General features: G+C 30.3%; 2 protein-coding genes across 2 annotated transcripts; both read right to left on the bottom strand.

Moving 5' to 3' along the window:
- Positions 1-1,277: 1,277 nt before the first annotated feature.
- On the bottom strand, positions 1,278-4,817 carry LOC101213591 (plasmodesmata-located protein 6). Its single transcript, XM_004142322.3, has 3 exons — positions 4,017-4,817; positions 2,416-2,538; positions 1,278-1,894 (listed from the first exon to the last, which is right to left on the bottom strand). Exons 1-3 carry the CDS (start codon positions 4,768-4,770, stop codon positions 1,884-1,886), a joined length of 888 nt encoding a protein of 295 aa, XP_004142370.1. The 5' UTR covers positions 4,771-4,817; the 3' UTR covers positions 1,278-1,883.
- A 9,676-nt stretch (positions 4,818-14,493) lies between these two features.
- Positions 14,494-18,844, bottom strand: LOC101213829 (probable peroxygenase 5). The gene is made up of 5 exons (XM_004142323.3): positions 18,616-18,844; positions 18,348-18,523; positions 17,023-17,117; positions 16,439-16,564; positions 14,494-14,874 (listed from the first exon to the last, which is right to left on the bottom strand). Exons 1-5 carry the CDS (start codon positions 18,665-18,667, stop codon positions 14,727-14,729), a joined length of 597 nt encoding a protein of 198 aa, XP_004142371.1. The 5' UTR covers positions 18,668-18,844; the 3' UTR covers positions 14,494-14,726.
- Between the last annotated feature and the right edge of the window lie 4,788 nt (positions 18,845-23,632).

Raw genomic sequence — 23,632 nt, 5'->3', positions numbered from 1 at the left:
GGCTTATTTTTGTCAATTGTTTTATGGTAACATTACCAATCAACTTTTGTCAATTGTTTTTCTATGATTGTTATAGGCTAATTGCCAACAACTATTTTTTTTTTTTGTGATTGTCCTCATTTGACTTCCAATGACCACTCGCGCCAAATTATCATTTTATAGTAGCTATCCCTGACCACCTCAAACCAATATCCTTGATGATTATTGTCGAACTTCTATCAAAATATTCATGAAGAAATTCTATATACATATCTTTTACTCAGTTACAAATCAAACAAATTTTACTTAAGATTACCGTTTGAAAAAAAGTTGTCAAACTGATGTAATTCAAAGTTGGATTGATCTCTCAAAAGAATTCTCTGCCATTCTCAATAGGAGAATGGTTATTTATAGATGTGAATGATGGTTACAACTAATTGTTTGAGTGTAACTAATCAGTTATTGTAACTGATTAGTTTTGAAGAAAACAGAAAAAACAGCTAAAAACAGAAAATAACAGAAAACTAATAACAGAAAAATGACTAATATCTATTTGTGCTGTTTATTATGACTGTCTGATTACATCACAAACACTCTTATTTTTCTTTCAAAAGAGTTTTTTTTTTTTTTTAAAATGTTTAAATGAAAACGCACGTTTTAGAAAACATTTTTTTCTCGGGTCATTTCGAAGAGACACTTAGTGCATTAACTTTTACATTATCAAAGGATTTGTCATTTATGACCTTTAGTCCAAATCATAAAGACAAAATTTTCTTACTTCTAATACCATAAAAGTAATTGAGTTCATAGATGAATTATCATTTCTTTTTTTTATTTTGTTAACTGACAAAACGTGTTAGAGAAATTAGATACAATAACAATCTATCATAATGAAAGACTAAGAACCTATTTGAACTGAGTTAAAAAAATATTTTTAAAAAACATTTTTATTTAAACAGTTTTGATAAAATTTATATTTAAAATAAACTTTAAAACTGTTTTAAATTTTATCTTGAGTAATTGTCAAAAACACTTTACTTTTCTATTTAAAAAAACTTATTTTAAAAAATAACAATATATATGAATTTTTTTTTTAAATAGCAAATTTTATAAAATTTTTATAACATATAACAAATTATATTATTGATAATCATTGATATGGTACAGTGATAGAAGACTATAACGAGTAGCATTGAAAATTTTAGATTAGTTTGTAAATATTTTAATTTATTTTGTTATTTTAAAAAATAATCCAATATATATATAATTTGATCATTAAATTTGAGTAATAGGGATTATAAGGATGAAATGAAATATATGTTTAATTAATTACCAACACTAACATAAAGTAGAGACAAGAGAGACTTTCATCATAGCACCAAAGAACACATATCCCCATAGTACATCTTTTCTTTTTCTTTTTTCTCCCATTAAAGAAAAAAAATTAAAAAAAAAAAAGGCATTCAATCATATATATATATATATATATATATATATATATAATTCTCAATTAATAATTTTTGAAAAGGGAAAAAAGCAAGATGTAATTAATTGATATGAAGATAAAACTTGAAGTTGAGTGGGTCCGACATGTCGAATCTTTTGAGCCTTTTTTCTTTCTCTTTGTTGTTGTAGCTTCTTTCAATGAACCGACCTTTTTTCTTTATACCATTGCACATCACTTCTTTTTATATATACTCTCAACCTTTGTGGTTTTCTTTTAGTGACAGGATAACAATATGAGAAGCTAAAAAGGATTTTCTTTTTTCTTTTTTTTTCTTTATTCTTTTTTGAATTTACTATAAAGAGAAGAACCCACCACCAAATTACCCATAGCCAAATTCAAAACAACATGTTGGAGGGAATTGGATCCTACAATCATCCATCCAAACATCCATATCATATCATTTCCCACCTGTCCACATCCATATACCAAATCAATTTAGATCTATCCATTAAATTACTTCTTCAAGTTTCTATAAACTAAATAAATATTTTTCTTAATCGGTCTTGGTTAACTTAAGTAAATAATTCTTGTAACGAACAATGATTTGAAAAATGCATTATGTACACAAAAGGTTAGAAACTAAAATGGTAAAATATTAAATGAGTTACATTCTAAGTTTAATTATTGAACTTAGAGAGTTATAGTTATGTATAAGCCACATTTCATTCTTTTTAAAAATTGTTTTACAATTGTCTTCTCAAATTCTTGTACTATGTCGGATATGTTCATCAAATTTTAGAAAAACAAGTCTATCAATTTTTAACTTTATTTCTAACATGATAAATCAATTATGTTATTTATGAAATGAAGGTAAGCTTTTAAAACTAGAATGAGTAATTTAAATTCCAAATTATTTTAATGATAAGAATAATGACTAGGATGGATAGGAAGAGTAAGTAATTATTTGATTGCATGTATATAAGAATTACCTTTTCGTTTGTCACAATAATGGCTTAGGAAAGCGAGGAAAACAACTATGAACGCAATTCCAGCAATCAGTCCAATTATTACTGCCAATGTCTTCTCAATCTCTACGTCGTCGTTTCTACCGTCTAAAGAAACCAAAATTATTTACAATGTAAATAATAATACACATTATGTTTTCAAATATATAACAAAATAACAACTTATTTACAAAATATAATACAATTTTGCTATATAACAAAATTTTATTAAATCAAATTAACATGTAATTTAATTTTGTGTAATAACAAAGCTACAAAATTTGAGGGACCTTTGCTTTTTATTGAAATTCTTTTCCTTTTCTATTGTCTTTACTTTCTTGGATGGAAATGGGTAAATTGGAATCAGTTGCATTCTAAAAATTTTCCATTTTCAAAATTGTATAATAAAAATGATGGGATTCTCTAACTGGATTCCCTTGTTTAAACATTTATAAATATAACTGTAAAAGATGTTAAGTGTTAAAATGTGAAGTTTTCACTTTATACTACAAAAATAGAATGCCATTTATTTAGATTTAAATATAATAAAAGATAATTTTTAAATATAAAATTTTAAATCAAAATATTTACTAAAAATATAAGATAAATATTAATAGATATGGATAAATTTGTAATGTTTGTACTATTTTTTAAAAGAAAAATAAAATATTAGAAACTAAATGCATGAAAAGATGTGAAAGAAAAGAAATTGGTAATCATCACATTGACCCAAGCCTCCAATTCACACCTTTATATGCACATGAAAGTATAAATACTATTTACACCTTTCAAACAAGGCTTTTTTTTTCTTCTAATATATAATTATTATTGGAATAATTTACTTGATTGTAAATTAACAATTAATTCATTTAACAGTTTTAATTATCAAAACTAAACCATATAAAATTGAGTATATTTTTCACTTCACTTCTAAATCCTAAAGATTAGTCCTAAAGTCAATTTTGAACCGACCTTTAAAAATGTTTATTTTTCTTTTTGTTTTTTGAGTTGAGAACTTAAATTAACTTTACTTTTTATATTTGGTGCACATCCAAAGTGTCTTTAAATTTTAGATTAAAATATGGTTTTGGTCTGCGTATTTAAAAGTTTAATCAATTTTAAGTTATACACTTTAAATGGTTAAATTTTTATGGTGTAATTTTGATAAAGTTTATTTGGATCAAGATTGATAAATAATAGCAATAAAAAATTAAACATTTGACACTATATATCCTAAAATGTTATTTTAACTTAAAATTTAAATAGAGGTGTAGTATGTCAAAATATTAATAGGAACATTGACTCACCCTTCGGCTGGTAAAGTAACCTACCCTACCTCACAATAATTGAACTCAAAGTACTCATTTTCCAAAACTATGTTACAAAAATCAATAATAACGAAAACAAAGCTTTAGTTATAATCATAATTAAAATTTTGTATTTGTAATTTAATAAAATTTTGGGAAATAGTTTCATTCATCCAATTGTTAGGAAGATTTAAATTAAAGAAATTGTTCTTTCTGTGAATTTTTAGAAATAAAATATATAATTATACTAATAAAATTTGAAATAAGGAACATGCATACCATTTCCTCCGCCGCCACCGCCGTCATGAGGTCGAACACTACCATGGGAGAACCGAGCATAGCATTTCCCCAAGAACACATCGCCCCACCCGGCCGATGCACAGTCCGTCCTAAGTCGCCCAACCGCCGCGGCAACACAATCTTGACACTCCATACCATCCAAATCCCCAACGCATTGTGCCACCCCTTGAACATCCCCAGAACTACCCACTCTAAACGGGCGATACCCTCCCGCACCGTCCGCCGAGGCCAAATACGCCAACACAGCGTCCCTTCTAGCCAACCCACCGGAATCATACCCCATCACAGCCCCACACTTCTTCACCACCACCGTCTTGTCCTCCACACCCAAAAAGCTCACATTGTCATACTTCACAAAACACCCCTCCAACTGCAACGCTCCACCGCACGCGTCTAGGCACAACGACCCCAATTGAGCCACGGCGTGCGTCACGCATTTCGCACATGCTATGTTCTCCAGGTTCCCACGGCATTGGTAGAGACCGTACACGGTGTCACCGTCGCTAGCACCTGCGACGGTGAAGTTTGTGTAGAGTGTGAAAGAGGCCGAGTTGAGAAGAGAGGTGAGAAGGGAGTTGAGATTCGACTCGATGGTTGAACCCGGAGTGTATTTGGATTGAGAACAGCCGCCATAGACAAAGGACGTCTGGCCGGTGGGAGCGGCCGTGGACGGCAGGGGGAGGGTGGAAGTGAAGAGGAGGAGGAAGAGTGAGAGGGGAAAAAATAAAGGCATTTTGAGAGAGATGATATGGAAGAGAGGAGAGATGTGTTATTGAAGGTTTTGAAAGGGTATTTTTATATGGGCTTTTGGTGATTGATCCCATGCAAGGAATTTTTTGGGTTTATACAATTATACTAATTTCAGTGATTATTTGATTATTTAGTCAAAATAATTGGAATATTATAAACTAATAGGTTTGATTTGTTGTTTTAATTAATTTGGATTTGTGTGATTTTAAAAGTTTTAGCTTTGTCTCTCTCTGTATTATGGTTGAGCTTCATATTTGTTTGGAAACATCTTTTTAATTATCCCACTCTATCTCTATATAAAACCCAACAATTTATTCTTTTGTTTTCTACACTTTTCACTGTTTGCAAAAACAATTCAATAAGATGGCTACAATATCATTATCTTTTAATAATTGATTTGTTGAATGTGAAATTCATATATGCTTTCAAATAATAACTATTTGATACAGTGTTTCTCTTTCATTCTATTGTATTCAACTGTGCACAACTTCTTAGACCTAATCTGTGATGCTTTCCTCAAATAAATTTTCAAACTCTTGTGAGTATTTAACTAAATATTGTGGAGATCAACAAGTTTTCTTAAATTATGGCAACCAAATTGAAATTAAACTATAACTATTCCGTCCCTGTAAATTATCAATTAATTGTATTGAATTTGCTTGTTGTTTTGATTGATCAAAATGAATATTTATACCATGGTTGATGATACCAATGTGGTAAAAGATAATTACAAATCAATTTACAATAAAGAGCTGGATTGTAGGAGTAGATTTTGTAATATGATATTATTTTCTAATATCCCCTCCAACGAATGACTTAGGCGGAGTCGTTTCGAATGTGAAGAAAGGTGGGAGACAAAAGTGGCTTTCTGATCGTATATCAACAAGTTATTTTTCGCAAGCGATGTGTCTAACACATATGTCTTTACGAAGAACTTTTTCTTGAACAAAATGGTAATCAATCTCAATGCATGTGTTTGGTTCTAGCATGAAAAAAGGATTATGAGCCAGAGATATAGCGGAAGCATTATCACACCATAATGTTGGTGGAGTTGTGAGAGGAACATGAAGGTCACAGAGAAGTTGTCGGAGCCAGTAAAGATCTACAGTAGTATTAGCGAGAGAATGATACTCTACTTCGGTGGAGGAACGAGAAACGATAGATTGCTTTTTAAAAGACCAAAAGATTGGATTTGAGCTGAGGAAGTTAATGAATCTTGAGGTGGATTGTCGATCATAAGTATCACCTGCCCAATCAGAGTCACAAAAGGTTTGGAGAGAGAACGAACCTTTGCGAAAATGTATGCCAAGGGTGGGAGTACCACATAAATATCAAAGGATGCATTTGACTGCAGAAAAGTGAATGAATGTTGGTTTGTGCATGAATTGACTGACACGATTTACGGAGAAGGGGATATCGGGTTGAGTAATTAGCAAAAGGTAAGATATTGTAAGGAACCAACAAGTTTTCTAGGAATGCTTGACTCTTTAGGGTGTGAATACAAAAAAAAAAGTTTGAGTTTTTCAGGTTTTATGGACTCTATAGTAGTATTGGTTGGAGAAAAGGTAAATGATCTTTCTATACTTAAAAAGGGTTGAAATGTTAAAGGAAGCTGATGTTGTTTCTGCACTAAATCTAACTGAGGCTAACCATTGGCACAAAAGACTATCCCACATCAGCCAAAAGAGTCTTGATGCTCTATCCAAATAAGACATCCTACCTCAAGAAATCAGCAATAAGTTGTCTTTCTGTGAACACTGTCACCGCAACAAAAATGGTCTACGACGACAGTTATTTTCTTTTACGAATAAAATTCATGACAGTTATTTACAGTCATAGTATCGAAAGTTATGGAAAGTCCTTCCATGACAATTTTTGAAAACCGTCACAATAAGTTTATTCATAACAAAAAATAAATATCGTTAATTACTATTTTATGACAACAAATAACTGTCATATTTTATATTATGACAACAAATAACTGTCATCATTTGCGTATTAACGACAATTAAAAAATGTCACAAATTTGTTTATTATGATATATTTTAAATGTCAAGGATATGTTAACCGTGACAATTTTTTTAAAAATAAATGTCATCTTTTCAAAATTGACGACAATTTTTTCCTGTCAAATATAAGGTAATCGTGACAGTTTTTTTAGAAAATTAAATGTCATTATTTTGCTATTGACGACAATTTTTTCCTGTCAAATATAGGCAATCGTAACAAATTTTTTTATAACAAAAATGTCATTGTTTTCATTTTATGACATTTATTTTATGTTGCAAATTCCTCAATTAATATCGTTTTTTCCCGTTCTTCTTGTCGCTCCGCCATTACACGAACAATTTGAATAACAATAATGTTATAATACATAAGACCCATATAGAAACAAATGGTCGATACTTTAATATAGATACACTATAATACACTTTGTAATATTCGTACATTTCTAATCAAGTTTGAATAATTTACAAGTATGAAATTACAGCCCTTAATCAAAACCAGTGTAAATACCATCATAATACATATAACATGATTTTTTGTACAAGCAAAGTAGCTAGTGTATTTTGATGACCGTGATTAGCTTCTTTGAAGGAAATTTCATGAACTTTGTTGGCTCCATTAGAACCTAAAAAGACAACATGAATATAAGGAAGTAAATACTATGGTTGTGCATACCAAAAAATAGAATACAATCTGCATGCATACCAATCTTCCATCTTCATCTCTAAAAACACGCCACAAAAACAGAATTGCCTTCTTTAATTGTTATCATAACTTAAATCCTTGAATATTTACCTCAAATTAATGGAACCAATGAATATTTAAGGCATAAACAACTCAACTCACCCACCACCATACACCACACTTTTTTAATTATTCAATAGTGTAAGTCAACAAGAAATGCTTAGAGGTTAGAGATAAGCCTACCAACAATAATTATTGGTGGGCTATTATAATAGAAAAAAAATCAGAGAGGACTTTAGGAAATTAGATTTGATATTCTCAACTAAAATCCTTAGTATAAAATGAGTTTGACCGGACATACAACCAAGTTAGATAACATCCTGTAGATAATGGGTGAACTTGACCATTAAAATTTTATGCTAATTACTATTAATTTCCTCGATATGTTCGTTCCCTTACTGATAACATATTTCTCATATTATCTGCTTACCCTCCAAAATTAAAAAATTCAGATATACAACAATGCCAAACCAATTGACAGTGCATAAATAATAGAACCTATCAAAAAACATATTTGAAATATGCAAGAGAGGTGGGCTAGAGAAAGTATATAAAGAAAGTGTAGCTAATATGGAGTAAAGAGAAAATTCATCAAACAAGTTGTAATATCTACCTTTGCAACATAATAGTAAGCTTTTGCAGCTTCCCATATCTTCGACATATTCTCTATCATTGTAGAAAAAGTGAAACTGCAGAAAAAGAATGTAGTTGGGTATTCATCTTTGAGCACAACAAAAATATGGTATTTTGTAGGGAAAGATCACATCATAATAAGTACATAAGATTAACTTTCAGCTAGGTATAAAAACTTCAGTAATCACTCTTGTCTTATAAGTGGGTTCTGCACCTACAGGAAAAAAGGTTAAACACTTCTCCACTGAACAACATTTTCGACACCCTCCAAACTGAGAAGAACACAGTTAAACTTTAATTGAGAGTACTTAAAATTAATATGACATTATAAATTCATCAAGTTTTTGAGTGACAAAAGTTCATTTTAATATGATTTTTCTGCAATTGCTAAAAGACTTGTACTAGCATAATAGCTCTATGTGACTTTTGTACCACTAAAAGGAGGATCAAAATATCCTCAAAGAAGCTTATGTAAAATAGTTTTAAGCATGATATGTTGAGCACACAAAATGTTTGATATAGTTTAGCAGAATTTTTTGAAATTCTTTGCCAGCAAGAGCTTACCAAGAACTAGATAATTAAAAATAGAGTATCATTCTTCATTGTAAAAGTGTGTACAATATAATTCTCCATTGACACCAAGTAAGGATGAGAAATACATTACCAAGAATTAGATAAATGAAAAAAAAAAGGAAAAGAATGAGAGAGAGGAAAGTAAAATATGAATAAACATGAGAGAGGTAGTACACAAGGTTAATGTTAATGCTAGTCCATCCATGAAGTTAATGTTTTCTCATCCTTATTGGAAAATCCTAAGACTGACCTTTCTCAGTTAATGGTAAAGAGGAAATCAAAACTATGACTTAAGTTAATATTGCAACTTAAGTTAGTTGACCTATGCTCATTTTACTACTAGCTTGATATCATTCTCATGGATGGATGTATTTTCTTATAATTGAAGAATCTTTTTATGAGATTGAAAGTTACTAGCTATGAAACCTTCTAAAAGAGAGTGTATAAAGGTATACGAACATGAACAAACTATACACTATTCAAACAATAATGAATGCTTTAGATATATTGTTAAACTTTTTGTTAGATTTTCTTTTGGCGAGAACAACTCAACAAAGAATGGTTGGTACTTTGTTTCTAGACACCCCACCCTCTTTTTCCTTACATTGCTTATGTTTTCTATTTGAACATTTTATGCATGGTATTGTTTCATTGGTTTCTAATTTTCTCTCTAAACCTTATTATAAGAGACATTAATGGTAGCCTTTTATCATATGAAAATTTATAACCAATCAGAATTTTGAATTATTTAATAGAAAAGAACAGAAAAAAGAAGAGAAAGGAAAGGAAAAAAAAAGGCAGTATAGAATTTTAGTTAGTTTAAACTAAATATGTAGAATTTTAGTTTTTTAATGAATTTTCTACATCCTTTACTTTTAGTTTCTAATTTCTTTCAACAATTTGAGCATCAATCCTCTTGTTATTGGCCCATTCTTAAGATGTGTTTTATTCTATTTTTTTTTTTGTAAATAGCAAATATTACGATTCGATACTTTTTTTAGTTAAAGCGTAATATCTCAATTTTCTTTCTTCATGCTTGAATTGTACTTGGTTTCTTCTCTCTTTTACATTGTTTGAATTATGTTAACTTCTTATAATATGTTATAATTGTCATTTATTCTCCTAGTTTATTAATAAAATGTGCTTTGTATATGGTCTGGACTTATGACTAATACTGAAATATACTTCTCAGAATCGTAGAAATGTACTTCTCATAATTGTACTTTGTTGATGTTACCTTTGTATACTAGTATTCTCGATTTCACTTTGGATAGAGTTGGTTCTCAATTATATTTCACATTCTTGTAGCAATAATTTGAAGATATAATGTTGCAAAAAGATTGGGTTCATTTGAACACGCAAGGAAATGTCAAATTTTTATGAAACTAAAATAGATTAATATAGTTAGTTATATTAATTGCATACTTGAATCTTTTTTAATAGAGCAACCAATGAATATCTTAGAGGAGCATAGAACTTTGTGAAACATGTAGAGAACATGTCAGGTGGAGTAGACAAAATTTTATTTCCATGCAAGATATGTAGGAACATGAATCATCAAGAAGTTCTTTCATAAGCGACGAAAAAGTGGATGAACCATTAGTAAATAGTGATGTTAATTAAAAGATCGTAGATGCAAACACTTCTATGTATCCTCATTGTACAAAATATACAAGAATGTCAACTGTGATATCTTTATATAAGATAAAGGCTATTAATGATTGGACCGATAAAAGTTTCACAAGCCTTTTACAGTTGTTGCACGATATGCTGCCTCCTAACAATGTTATCCCAAAATTTACTTATGAAGTAAAGAATTTCTTAAAAGTATTTGATTTAGGGTATGAAAAGATTTATGCTTGTGAAAATGATTGTTGCTTGTTTACAAAAGAGAATAAAGATTTAGAGACATGTCCAATTTATGGACATTCTCGATGGAAGGTAGATAAGCGCACCAAAAGAATGAAACAGGGTGTTCCATCAAAAGTGTTAAGATACTATCCATTGATTCCAAGACAAACGAATGTTTCAAATGCATGATGTAGCTGAATTACTAACATGCATATGAACCATAAAAGTAGTGATGGAAAGATGCGTCATCCAGTCGATTGTGTTTCATGGGACTCAATTGACGCAAAGTGGCTACACTTTTCAAATGAACCACAAAACTTGAGAGATTCGGTATTGCAACCGATGGTTTCAACCCATTCTCTAACCTTAGTAGTAGGTCCAATTGTTGGCCAATCATGCTTGTGACATACAACCTACCTCCTTGATTATGCATGTCAAAAGAAAATGTAATGCTAACTTTTTTTATTCTTGGTCCTAAACAGTCTGCCAATGACATTGACATTTTTTTGCAACCATTAATTGATGACTTGAAATTGTTATGAGACGAAGTGGAAGTTTACGATGTAGTTAACAAATCAAACTTCAATTTGAGAGCGATGCTTATGTGGACGATCAATGACTTTCTTGCTTCTGGAAATCTTGTTGAGTGTCAAAAAAAGGGCAAGACGGCATGTCCAATTTGTGGGGAGCACACACATTCTCAGTGGTTGTACCATAGTAAGAAATTAGTGTGTATAGGTCATAGATGTTTTTTGCCTTCATCTCATTCGTATAGAAGAAAGAAGTCACGGTTTGATGGGAAAGTTAAAAGACTGATAAGTTCTTAGGATTGCAAATGGAAATGCAATTGATGTCCGACTTAAAGATTTTCAAAATTGCTTTGGAAAAGTTGATAAGAAAAAAAGAAAGAGACAAAAAGAGTTGAAAGGAATGTGGAAGAAACAATCAATTTTGTTTGGCTTACCATATTGGAAGGTACGTACATTTTGTCACTAATGTTGTTTATGTAACACCCCGAATTCTAACGTATGTTATTTTAAGAAATCTTTTCGTTTAATTCAAGATTTAAAATATTTTTGAAAGAAAAGATGTTAAGGGTGAGAAAGAAATTTGAAATTTATAATATATATTTATTTTATTATTTTAATTATTAGTTATAAAAAAAAAAAATTCCCCCTTCTTCATCGCACGCAGCCCTCTCTCATTTTTTTTTTTTTTTTTTGATTTCCCTTCTCCTTGCCTTAAGCGCCGACCACCACTGCTTCCCTTCTTCTCTTCTTCTCCGTCTGAAATTCCCGACCTCATGCCGTCGCCTAGCCGTCTGCCTCTCCGATCTCACGATTTTCGCCTAGTTCGTCTACCGGTTGGGGAGTATCTGTTGCGTCTCCGTCCGCCAACCACCAGCGCCGCCAGGTCTTCGTCCGCTAACCCACGTTGGCGAGATAACTTCCATCACTTGTGTCTCGAAAGAAGAACAATTGTTCGTAATTGGTGCTGAGAGGTTGTCACCCTTAAAAGAGAAGTGTTATAAGTCTTGTAAGTAAACACTCCTAAATAGATCTTGCTTAACCAAGTTCTATCAGTTGCATCGTGAGAGGTGAGCAAGTGTGACGTTTTAGGCACTGAGAGGTGCTCACCTTAATCAGAGACTGGTTAACTAATCTCTATCACATCAAGGTTTTCGCATGGCTTAATCGCCTAATTACGCAGAGACTTTCCTTCACTCTTTCTTAATACAAGTTAGTTCACAATCCAATCTCACCACCTTCCTTACCACCTTTTACAAATCCTCTAGTGTAGATAGTAGTTTAGCTTAGGCACATCTTTACTTGATACTGTATAGATAGTTATTGTATACCGTCCAATGTGAAGAGTAAGCCTTATATATAACTAAACTTTGATATCAATTATTTGTGTTCAACCCTGGATTATGCAGAAAACCTATTGTTTCACTTACACTTGAAAAGGCAATGAAAAAACTTGTACTCAACGAGGATTTAGTAGTACGCAAGGACGAGAGACATACTGGACATCTCGCATGCAAGGACCATGACTCGTCGCGTAAAAATTAGATATGGGCATACACAACACCATAAGCTAAGTCTCAATCTCACAAATATCTAACCAAACCTATGCTATAAGCATTAACTCACTCATGAACTGGTTAGAAGGCAATGAGCATAAGCAAAGAAAAGCAATAAATAAAAACAATCCCTAGTTCTAAATTCAAACAGATAGAATTGGTGAAGATGCTTGTATTAAAAAAAAAAAAAAAACCTCTTTTTCTTGTCAATTCATAGTTTTAAATCTGTACAAATCTTCATAGGAAATAGATTTTTTAAGAAAAGATACTCCCGGCGTAAATTTATGGCACAACCCTTCAATCATCATTTATCATTCAACATAGCATCAAATAATATTAAACAAAGTTCTCCCTACAGAATTACATTAAATTACTTTCAATAAATCTTTATAGGAAGGACAAAGTAAGAAGAACTAGAGTAAAAAGTCTCACCAATACCCAACATCAATCTCACTAAAACATTCAACAAAACTCAAAAACTTCACCAACCCACATAAAAAATTTAAACCCAAAACAGCGATTAGAACTAAACTTACCATCGTTGTCAAGAACATGAAGTACGATCAAAACCCATTTCAAACTTTTGAATATAACAAAGACATAAATCAAGAAGAAATATTGGAAGTGTTAGAATAAAAAAAGAAACCCATTGATCGAAAAGAAAATTAAGAACAAATTCAAACGGGTTTATATTTAGGGTTTTAAATTTTGAAACTACTTCCATTCAATAGATCGGCCAAAACGAAGATGGAGGGAGTGGTGGCAGCAGGCAGAGTGACCACTAACAGCGACGATGTACTTGGTACCTCACAATGACAAGGTACCAACACTTATAACAACGACGACGGAGGTATGAGCAACCCTAACGAACTTTATTTCTACCCATCTCTTTCACCTTCTTCGCATATTTGTGAAGAGGGGAGGATTTTTTAAAGGCTAACTTCCAAAGCTTTACGTAAAGCATCGAGATATATCCTAGAATTCCTAACGCCTTACTTAAAGCGTCGAACTCTCGATGCACAAAACAATGCATCGAGAGTTCTTTGATATATCTTGACGCTTTAAGTAAAGCATTGGACATTCTTGCCTCTCCCAAAGAGGTCCTAACTCCTGACACCATCTCTACTGACAGTGTAAATGTCTAGGGATCTAGAATTTCTTGTAGTGAATGAGGGCATGACTTGCTTTGTTAGGCTGATTACTTTTCCTGTAGTTCTCGAAAGGTATTGTAACATCCCGAGTTTCATATAAATTAAGATTAAAATTACAAAACAAGCATTTATGCTCTCATTAGGTTATGTTGTTTAATTTGTTTGTAGATTGTAAATTTGTTAAATAATAATTGGTAATGGGAGAACTATGAGAATTGTGAGATCGGTTTATATTTTCAATATGTTTGGAATCCTAAACAAAAATTAAGGTCTAAAAGTTTCTCTACTTTTAATTTAGGGTAATTATAATTGATGGCCATTTGAGAAATAATAATTAAGGATACATCAATATTTTAAAAAATTTCAAATCTAGCAAAACTATTGTTGATAGACTCGTCAGTGATAGACCAATATTTATACAACATGTCTATCGATGATAGACTTCTATCATTGATAGAATTTGACAAATTTTACTATATTTGTAAATTTTTTAATATATTTATAAATTCTTTAAAATGTTATTATATACTTAATTATTTTGAATCTAATTGATAAATTTACAACTATACTAATATTTTACCACTTTGTTATATTTTTTGAAGTATTATATTTTTTAAAAGACTTCAGATCTCACATACAAACAATTTTATTTATCTTTATATCATTTCACACAAAGTCCATCAAACAACATGACATTAAACATTTTATTTATCTTTATATCATTTCACACAAAGTCCATATAAATGCATCAAAAAACATAACATTAAACATTTTCTTAACCTATAAGAGAAAAAAAAAAAAAGGGACTACATGTCAAGATGGTATAAATTTACCCTAAAGTGAGAAATGTGTAAGCAGAGAAACATGTAAACACCCTTATTTTGATTTTTATATTTTTCATTTCTTCTTTTTCGATGCTCTTTGTTTCTCCATATGCTCAAATAAGCTCCCATCATAAACAGCCTTCACAGTTTCCTTTTTAAGTAAACCATTATCATCTTTGCAAAGGTTGTATAGAGTTGTCCATTCTGTCCATGCAGCAACCCTATTTACAATAACAAATACAACAAATGAGCATCTTTTTTTTTTTTGCCATTAAAATTTTTTTACTTTAAACTCCCGTATAGTATATATATATATATTATTACCTGGGTTATATTAGTAAATTTGATATCTATGGTCTTTATGCTTTGTTGACATTTTTTCAACTTTTCAACACTTTTTTTTTTCTTTTTTTCTTTCTCATTTTGCTGATCGTATCGGTTGAAATATTAAGATTTAGAACAGAGTAAAAACGACAAAAGAAATAGATGGAATTGTAGGTGTGTAAAAAGATAAATGTAAAACAATCTTAGAGATTTATATTAGATTATTGATCAAATTGAAAATCAGAATTTTAAATTATATAAGCCTCAAATTGATTGAGCCTAATATGTCTAATCATCTCAAGTTTTAAAAAACTTAGATACAAACTTTTATCCTTCCTCATTTTCTTGAAGACCACGTAATGCCGCTATGAAGGGTATAAAAATTTTATATAGGAGACATCAAACACTATATAATAAACGCACTAAAAAATGTAAAAAAAATATTTCGATGTTTCACTAATGTTACAATAACATAAACTACGTTTTTAGCAATAAAGAAAGACCGACAATGTTCACATCATTTTTTATAAGGTAAATATGTGAATTTAAAAATTGAATAAAAAAGTGAAAAGAAAGAATAATCAATTTTCAAATTATATTGTTAAAAGAGTGGAAGTTTGAATCATCCACTTTGTTACATTTTTTTCTAAATATTTTGTTAGATAACAAATTATGGCTGGGAAATAAGGTAGGTTAAATGAGTTTTTTTCTTTTAAAAAAATAATATTCTTTTTAGGAAATCAAATTATAATCCATTTAGGAAATTATTGAAATTTAGAAAGAAAAATAATTTGAAAAAAAAATTAAAACTATTTCATAAATGTAACCGACGAGAATTAATTCATGAACCTTGAGACTTTGTAAGGGACACAGTCATTATACTAAAACTATAATTTAGTAAAAGTAAAATATTATTTAATATATATTGTTATTTAATATTTCAAAATTAACATGAAAATTCAAAAATCGAGAATGTGAGAGAACACATGTTTTTGATCCCTTAATAAATCCGCTCCGATCATTCCACCAATAAATGATTCAATATAACCCCTATAATATCAGACACATAGATACTAATCTAGAATATCATAATTATTTCATCTTTTGAAATTATGCTTTTGTATTTTTGGTCTAGCTAACAAAAAAAATAGACTTTTATAGTCATATATGAAATCAATAATAAAGTTTAAAAACTAATACTTTAAATGGGTTGGATTTTGAAAACATTTCTAGAAATTAAATAGGTCATAGGTGTAGAATAATTTATAAACCTAACCTAAAAAAATCAAATTGACTCGTCATCTTATAGCTAATTTTGGAACTTAGATGTTATTTAAGGACAAATGCAATACACATACATGGGAGATTGTTATCATAAGAATCAAAACAATGTTATGATAATATAATCATAATTATATAGTAAAGAAATAAAGCTGAGTAGGGAGTTAGAGAAAAACAAACCATCCACTGTAGTCTTTAGGCTCCCTATTTGACTTGAGCAATGCTTTAAGTTCTTTTTCTGTCAAGGCATCTGGGTAGGTTAGGGCATGCTTCTTGAATATTTCTTCAAATTTCTTACTAACAAATCTGCCATTCAAATATCACAAACTTTTGTAACTAACCGTTTCAACTTGTACAGAAACATTGGGCTACTCTCTTACCTCTTCCATCAATACTTTACTCCACATAGTATCATTTCATTCTAACATATGTTCGTCTTGAAATGTCAGTATACATATTCGAAGTTAGGTATCCATAAACAATAAAATAAACCAAAATAGGTAACTCAAAGAGATTTGATAAAGAAAAAAAAAGTTAAACCTATTTTAACTTGGTGATAATTCCTTTTCTTGGAAGAGATTGAAGGACTCGTAGTGTATACTTCACAATAGCTAATTAGAAATTGAACCTTTAATTTGAGTAAAACTGTTACTTTTGCATAGAAAGTTGAAAATTTCTAGTACATGTAAGGAATTAGTTATAAAGTAGGACTTAAAAGCAAAGTTCGATGGATAAAATAATACTTATTAAAGGCAATAATATACCTTCCTTCAGAATCATATACACCAGAATCACTTCCATGTTTTGCGAGTTGAATGTTTTTTATCTCAATTGGGAATAGAAAATTAGGAAACTTCCCCTATCAAATAAAGCATATGTATCAAAACCACATAAATAGCATACAAAATAAATTATTCTATTTCGATTTTCCGATTTTTTTAATTTATTAGATTACTTCTTTTCTTTTTTAGAAAAAAAAAAAAACGAACATTATTAAGATTTTAGCCAAATTTCTTGATTCATTCATGTTTGTCTGTGTGTGTGTGTCTATTAAATAATTAATTAAAAGTATAAAAAATTTGAAAATTCCATATATATGGGTTTTGAATTTTGATGTTTTCATATTGATAAGTCCAAACACTCTTTAAGGAGTTTTGGATGTTTGTACCTTTTCATTATTGGGTTCTTTGGTAGTTTTTCTTTTTTGTTCACTTCTCTTTATTATAAGTATTGTTTTGATTTTTTTCTATTATTTTGTGGCTAGACTTTTTTATTTGTTCAATTATCAATAAATAGGATGTTTGTAGAAAAAAATCCTAGCCATGGAAAGTATTACAATAATTACTCGAAATATCTTCAAATACTATATTTTCTCATTAGATAAAAGAAAAGATAAATTTATGATCTATGGATAGAGAATTATCTCTATTGGTAACCAACATATATATGAATAAGAAATTGTAGACACAATTTTCAACTCATTGATAAGAAGTATGAGACCATTATCAATTGGTTAACTAATTCTATCTAATGTATATTATTATTACTCATTAAAACTGCCCTTTAGTTCATCCATTAATGGAAGCCAAATTAATTTCTTTTTGAAAGTTAGAATCATTAAATGTCTAATTACTAAACACATCACCATATTTTAATAGTAAGTGCTATCAAATTAATTTCGATCTAATATTGTGCCAATAATAAAATAATATTTTTTAAAATATAAGTCTTAAAACTTTATGGTTTTAATTAAGAAATGTATAGACACACTTAGAAAATATGATGGAGTAAAAGATTTGGAATTTAAAAACTCAAAACATAAAAAAGAAAAAACCTTATATATACATAATTTATTAATTAAAACTTTAGCGTGGAATGAAAGGGAAGTGAAAATGAAAAGCAAGATAAAGGAATAAATGATTATAAAAAGTGTACGAATATATGAAGATGAGAGAGATTTATATAATAAGAATTTAGATTGTTGATAAATTTGGAATGTTATTTATTGGAACAAAATTAAAGAATAAAGAAGAGTAAATAATATATATATTGATTATTAGGGATGGGAGAGTAGAGGAATGAAATTTACCGGACGGGTTTTGGAGCTAAGTCCAATGTTGATAAAAACAGCACTGAGTGTGGACAAAAACAAATTAGCGCCAATTGCTCGGAACCCCTTGAATGTCTCCCATGGATAAACCACCCCATCTTTATCCCTATCAAAGAACGCTACGTGTTTCTGCAGAACGTTCCTCTCATCCACCCCTGCCAAGTGCAAACACAACACAGCCCTAAATAATTAATCTCAGTACCCAAATTCCAATTTCCACAACTTATGTTTCTGAATTACGACGTACTTTCTCCGCCTGGGCTTGAGGGGGGCGACACGCTCTTTGACACTTCACCCATTGATGAACACAGCAAGAAGATGAATTTATTACGAGGCTTTTTCTTTAACTTTGAGTTGGGAATGAAACGGTGCGTTTGGAGAGGGTTTGAGAAGGATCTTTTCTTCTCTTTTCTTTTCTTTTGAGTTTTGATGGAGAAGAAAATGGAACCATGACGCGTCTTTATATAGTGCTATTCCTTTTTCTAACGACCTGGAAATACGTGCCTTCACTTGTCTCTTTTCCTTTCCTCCACTTGTCTCCTTCTCATTGGATCTGCTTTCTCTTTTATTTATTTACATTTTTAATTAATCTTCTTTTTTATTTAAAACCGTCAAATTAATTATTAAATTCGTTCATTTTTACCCCAACCTCTTTCAAAATGATTAAAAACTTAAACCTCAATTCAAAATTATTTTAAAATTTACTTTCAGCAAGTTTATAGTGTGAATGAATGTGTGTTTTATGAACTTGGTCTTTTAATTCTCAATTGTATCTCTCCTCTCAAAGAAAAAAGAAAAAAATATATATCGATTCTATCCTAAAAGATTCCTTTCCTCATCTAATAAATCTCTTACATATTTTAAAATATTCAAAATAATGTAATCATTCCTCACAAATTGAGAAATTTAGGTTTCATTTATTTAAAAATACTTACAAAATTAATTTTTTATTCCAATTCAAACCAGCAAACATTAACTTTCAATATTTATTAAATTTAAAATTGATTTTTCATATAAATACATTCAACATTAAAAATACAAAAATTCATTAAACTCTCTATATAATATATATATATAAATTTTGCCATACTTTTGTAAATAGGTTTTTTTTTCTATTCGCAATAATTAAGAGTTATTAAACATAAAATAAAAAAAATTTGTGACTTAATAAATACATTTTAAAATTTTAGGACTAGATTTCTAATTTATTATTTATATTAATATAATTTTAAATGTATTTGATATATAAAATCAATATTAAGTAAGTAATAATATTTATATAAATATATCAACCTAAATATATAAACATAAACATCAAACTAGAGTTTAATTCAACTAGCACAATGAAATTCCTAAAACTTGAACCTAGGTTTAGTGGTGCTATAATACAATTTAACGACTTAACTAGCTATTAGTGTTACTATATATATATATAGGCTTAACAAAAGATATATTTGGTAATTAATTATTTTTTAAAAATAAATTAAGCAAGAAACTTGTTTTCAAAAGGAGAATTATCAAAAATAGCAAATTTAACAAAATATTTACAAATTTTTAGATTATATCAATAATAGACATTGACAGCCACTGATATGCTTCTACCAGTGGTATTAATACACATTGATAGAAATCTATCAGTGGCTATCATTGATATAATCCAAAATTTTGTTATAGCTTGTAAATATTTTAATTTATTTTGTTATTTTTAAAAATGCTCCCTTAAATTAAATAATTATTTTAAAGGTTAATTTTCATAAATATTACAAAACATCAAAACGTTTATGAATCGTGTAACAAAATCAAAATGTCCATGAAACCGATAAAAATGTTTCATAAATTCTAGATTTGTCCTTGATATTGCGGACGATTCATTGCTTCTCTTTCTTCTTCTTCTATGCGATTTATTCATCTTCTCTTCTAGATTTCTTCAGCTTCTCTTCAAGATTTTCTTTCTTACATTTTTATTCATCTTCTTTTCTTTCTTCGTCTTCTATTTCTTTCTTACAACTTCTCTTCCATAATATCAAGATCGCTTTGATATGATCTAAACGATTGTTTACCTAGTTAACACAATCGTTTAGCATGGTCAACACATCTGAAGCATTTCTCTCATCGTTAAAAAGAACTACACAATCATGTATCATTTCTTACACAATTATGTATCATAATCGTTTAGAAGAAAAATTACACGAAGCATTTGTCCCATCCTTAAAAAGTATTACACGATCGTGTATCATGATCGTTTAGAAGGAGAATTACATGAAGCACTTTTTCCATCGTTAAAAAGAACCACACGATTGTGTATCATTTGCCTAAACGATCGTGTATCATTTCCTACACAATCGCGTATCATAATCGTTTAGAAGAAGAATTACATCCGCGAGTGTGCTGGGTGTTCATACTACCTACACGATCGTGTATCATTTCCAACACGATTGTGTATCATAATCGTTTAGAAGAAGAAATTCATGTGTGTGTGTGGTCGATAAATCTGATGTTGACTGGGGCATTTTTGGTATTTTGCATTGTGCACTATAAGAAATTGAGGGTATTCCAATATAATGCAATAAAATGCATTGGGATAAGGAGCGTCGGGAACTAACACATCCACCAATGTTGTAACGTGTGTGTCGGTAGATGCAATCTATCTCAACTTTCAACCAATGACATGGAAAATGGTTACCCATTCCCCAACGTCGTAGACGTACATGTGGGAGAAAAGAAAATAATTAAATAATGATTTCCTTTTTCCCAACGCCATGCATATATACGTAAGTAAATAGGTGGTTATTCCTAATGTATACGTGTACAATGTTGGAAAAAAGAAAATTACTACTTAATTGTTTCCCTTTCTCCAACATCATGCATATATACGTCAGAAATAATGCGTCTATTCACGATGTATACGTTGACCGCATCAGAGAAAATGAAACAATTAAATAATTTGTTTGCTTTTACCCGACGCCATGCATATGACATCGTAAGTGGAGGCCACTATACCCAACACTATAAGTAAAACATCGGCCATTGTGGCTCCAAACATTTTCATTGTGCGTCGGGAGATCCTCTATAAATTTCTAAATCTGCGTGTCACAAATCTGAAAGTTATAGAGAAAGAGTTCCAGAGTTACAGAGAACGAGAGACTGAGAGATCGAGAGAGAAGGAGGTGATCAAAGAAGGGTTGTCGCTCACCATTGCCTCCATGTTCCTCTATTACTTATTGTCCCACCACTTATCTTCCATTCGCGATTGCAAGTCATCATTTCAATAATTTTTGTTGTTTTTTTCTTTTAAGTTAAAGAAATATATAGTTTTAGATTTAGATTTTTTATGTATATTGAAAATTGTTGAAATGTATGAAAATTGTTAAAGGTGAAAAATGTATATTGAAATTGTTAGAGGAGAAAATTGTTGAAATTGTTGAAATTTTTAGATGGTGTATAAGGAATATAGAGGTTTAGGATTTTTAATTTAAAAAAATGAGAGAGAATTAATGAATTTGAGAAAAGGCCAGAAACTTAATGAAATTGAGAAATTAGAGGGGTATAATGAATTAGAGGGGCCTTTAGTTTTTAGACTTTGTGGTCGATTTGCTATAATGCTTTGTTTGTTGGAAATGTTAATTAGACTGTAAAGATTGAAGCATTTTGATTGATTTGTTTTGACTATCTTGCAGTTATGGTAGACTTTATTTTAAACTTAGTTTTTCATTTGTTAGTAGTTTTGTTTGTTGGAAGTGTTATGTAGCTTGTAATGTTTGTTGAAGAGTTAGATAGCTTGTAAAGTTTGTTGGAAGAGTTAGGTAGCTTGTAACTTGTGGTTAGTTTTCTCTAGCTATCCTATAATTATGATAGCCTCTTTAGTTTTCGCATAAACATATTTTTAATTTAAACACGTTTATAACATAACAATTTCACATAAACATATCCTTTCGCGTAAATGCAACATCTTGCATTAACACACATTAGTTAACCGTCATTTCTTTCGACAAGGATCCTGAATCATCCTCCACGCTAGGTCACGTAACTTCACGTTTAGACTACTAAAATTATCAGCATCCGAGGATATACAGATTCGTCTTTATTGTTCAGGCTGCTAAGCTTTATACACTCCTTTCAACGTATAAGCTAGTTTCCATCACCACGTAGTCTCGTTCACTCATGGTAGCCTTTACTCTTTAGCATCAACTCAAGGAAATAACTAATGGTTTGAAAACCATTTTATAACATTGAAATCACAGTCATCAAATCAAGCTTTAAACATCATAAAACATATAAACTTTTCATAGAAATCTCTTTTGAAATACTTCTCATTTGAAATCGTTTTTCAAAATAGTAAAGCAGAATCACAAAAATTTTAAGAAGACAACCACTCATAAACTTTACTAAAGAACTTCTCTTCTTCTTCTCGCAAGCCTCTTCTCGCGAACTAAACCAGCAACACTTCAACACTTTACTTTTCTTCTTCAAAACAAATGACTGAGGTCCTCTATTTATAGAACTCCTAAACCAGCTTAGTCATGCTTGAACTCTTCTCACTTTGCTAGCTCCTGCTTCTTAGTGGAACACATGTAAACTTAAGATGTGTCATTAATCATGCTTAACTTAAATTCCACACGTGGCCCATTAAACATACTTAGGAAATTCCTCCAAAATTTTCTTACTTCTTCTCACCAAACCTCATTCCACAATGAACCTTAATCGTCCAACCTCTCTTGCGAACAACCTTAACACGTGGTCACACTTGAACTCCAAGAATTCTTCCTTGCGAACTTAACCAACATTTACTCACATAGAACTCTCACCGCAACTTACACTTAAACTTCAAGGCTTCCTTGCAGACTTCTTCTCCGCGAAACACTTGGTTCTTCTCGCGAAGACCACACCAAACGCCTAATCTAAACACTTAGTCAAAACTTTTAATTCTTAACTCTTAACTTAGGCGCGAGTTTCACACAAACACAAAAAATTGATATCAAAACTTAGTTCTAGGAGCTACTTATCAATTAGATGATATAAAAGAATAAACTATACAGTATGAAATAATGTAAGCTTGAAATTATAACTACTTATGTACGCTATAAAATCTGTAAAGGTGGTTATGAGAAAGTAGTTTGAATCTGAACTAACTTGTATTAAGGAAGGGGTTGAAGGAAACCGGTGCATTACTGGGCAATTAAGCTATGAAAGCCTCAATTAGTTAACTAGCTTATGATTAACACCTCTCTGTGTCTTTAAATGCCACACTGGCTCACCTTTCAGAA

Source organism: Cucumis sativus, chromosome 5 (assembly GCF_000004075.3).
Source record: "Cucumis sativus cultivar 9930 chromosome 5, Cucumber_9930_V3, whole genome shotgun sequence".
NCBI lineage: Eukaryota > Viridiplantae > Streptophyta > Magnoliopsida > Cucurbitales > Cucurbitaceae > Cucumis > Cucumis sativus.
This window is presented reverse-complemented; position numbering and strand designations above follow the sequence as displayed.

Excerpts from the sequence above, each read along its gene's own strand:
- LOC101213591 (XM_004142322.3), bottom strand. The coding sequence starts at position 4,770 with ATGCCTTTATTTTTTCCCCTCTCACTCTTCCTCCTCCTCTTCACTTCC. Across the intron at positions 2,539-4,016 it reads CGGTGGCGGCGGAGGAAATG|ACGGTAGAAACGACGACGTA; the intron begins GTATGCATGTTC and ends TGGTTTCTTTAG.
- LOC101213829 (XM_004142323.3), bottom strand. The coding sequence starts at position 18,667 with ATGGGTGAAGTGTCAAAGAGCGTGTCGCCCCCCTCAAGCCCAGGCGGA. Across the intron at positions 18,524-18,615 it reads CTCAAGCCCAGGCGGAGAAA|GGGTGGATGAGAGGAACGTT; the intron begins GTACGTCGTAAT and ends TGCACTTGGCAG. Across the intron at positions 16,565-17,022 it reads GTATATGATTCTGAAGGAAG|ATTTGTTAGTAAGAAATTTG; the intron begins GTATATTATTGC and ends TTTGAATGGCAG.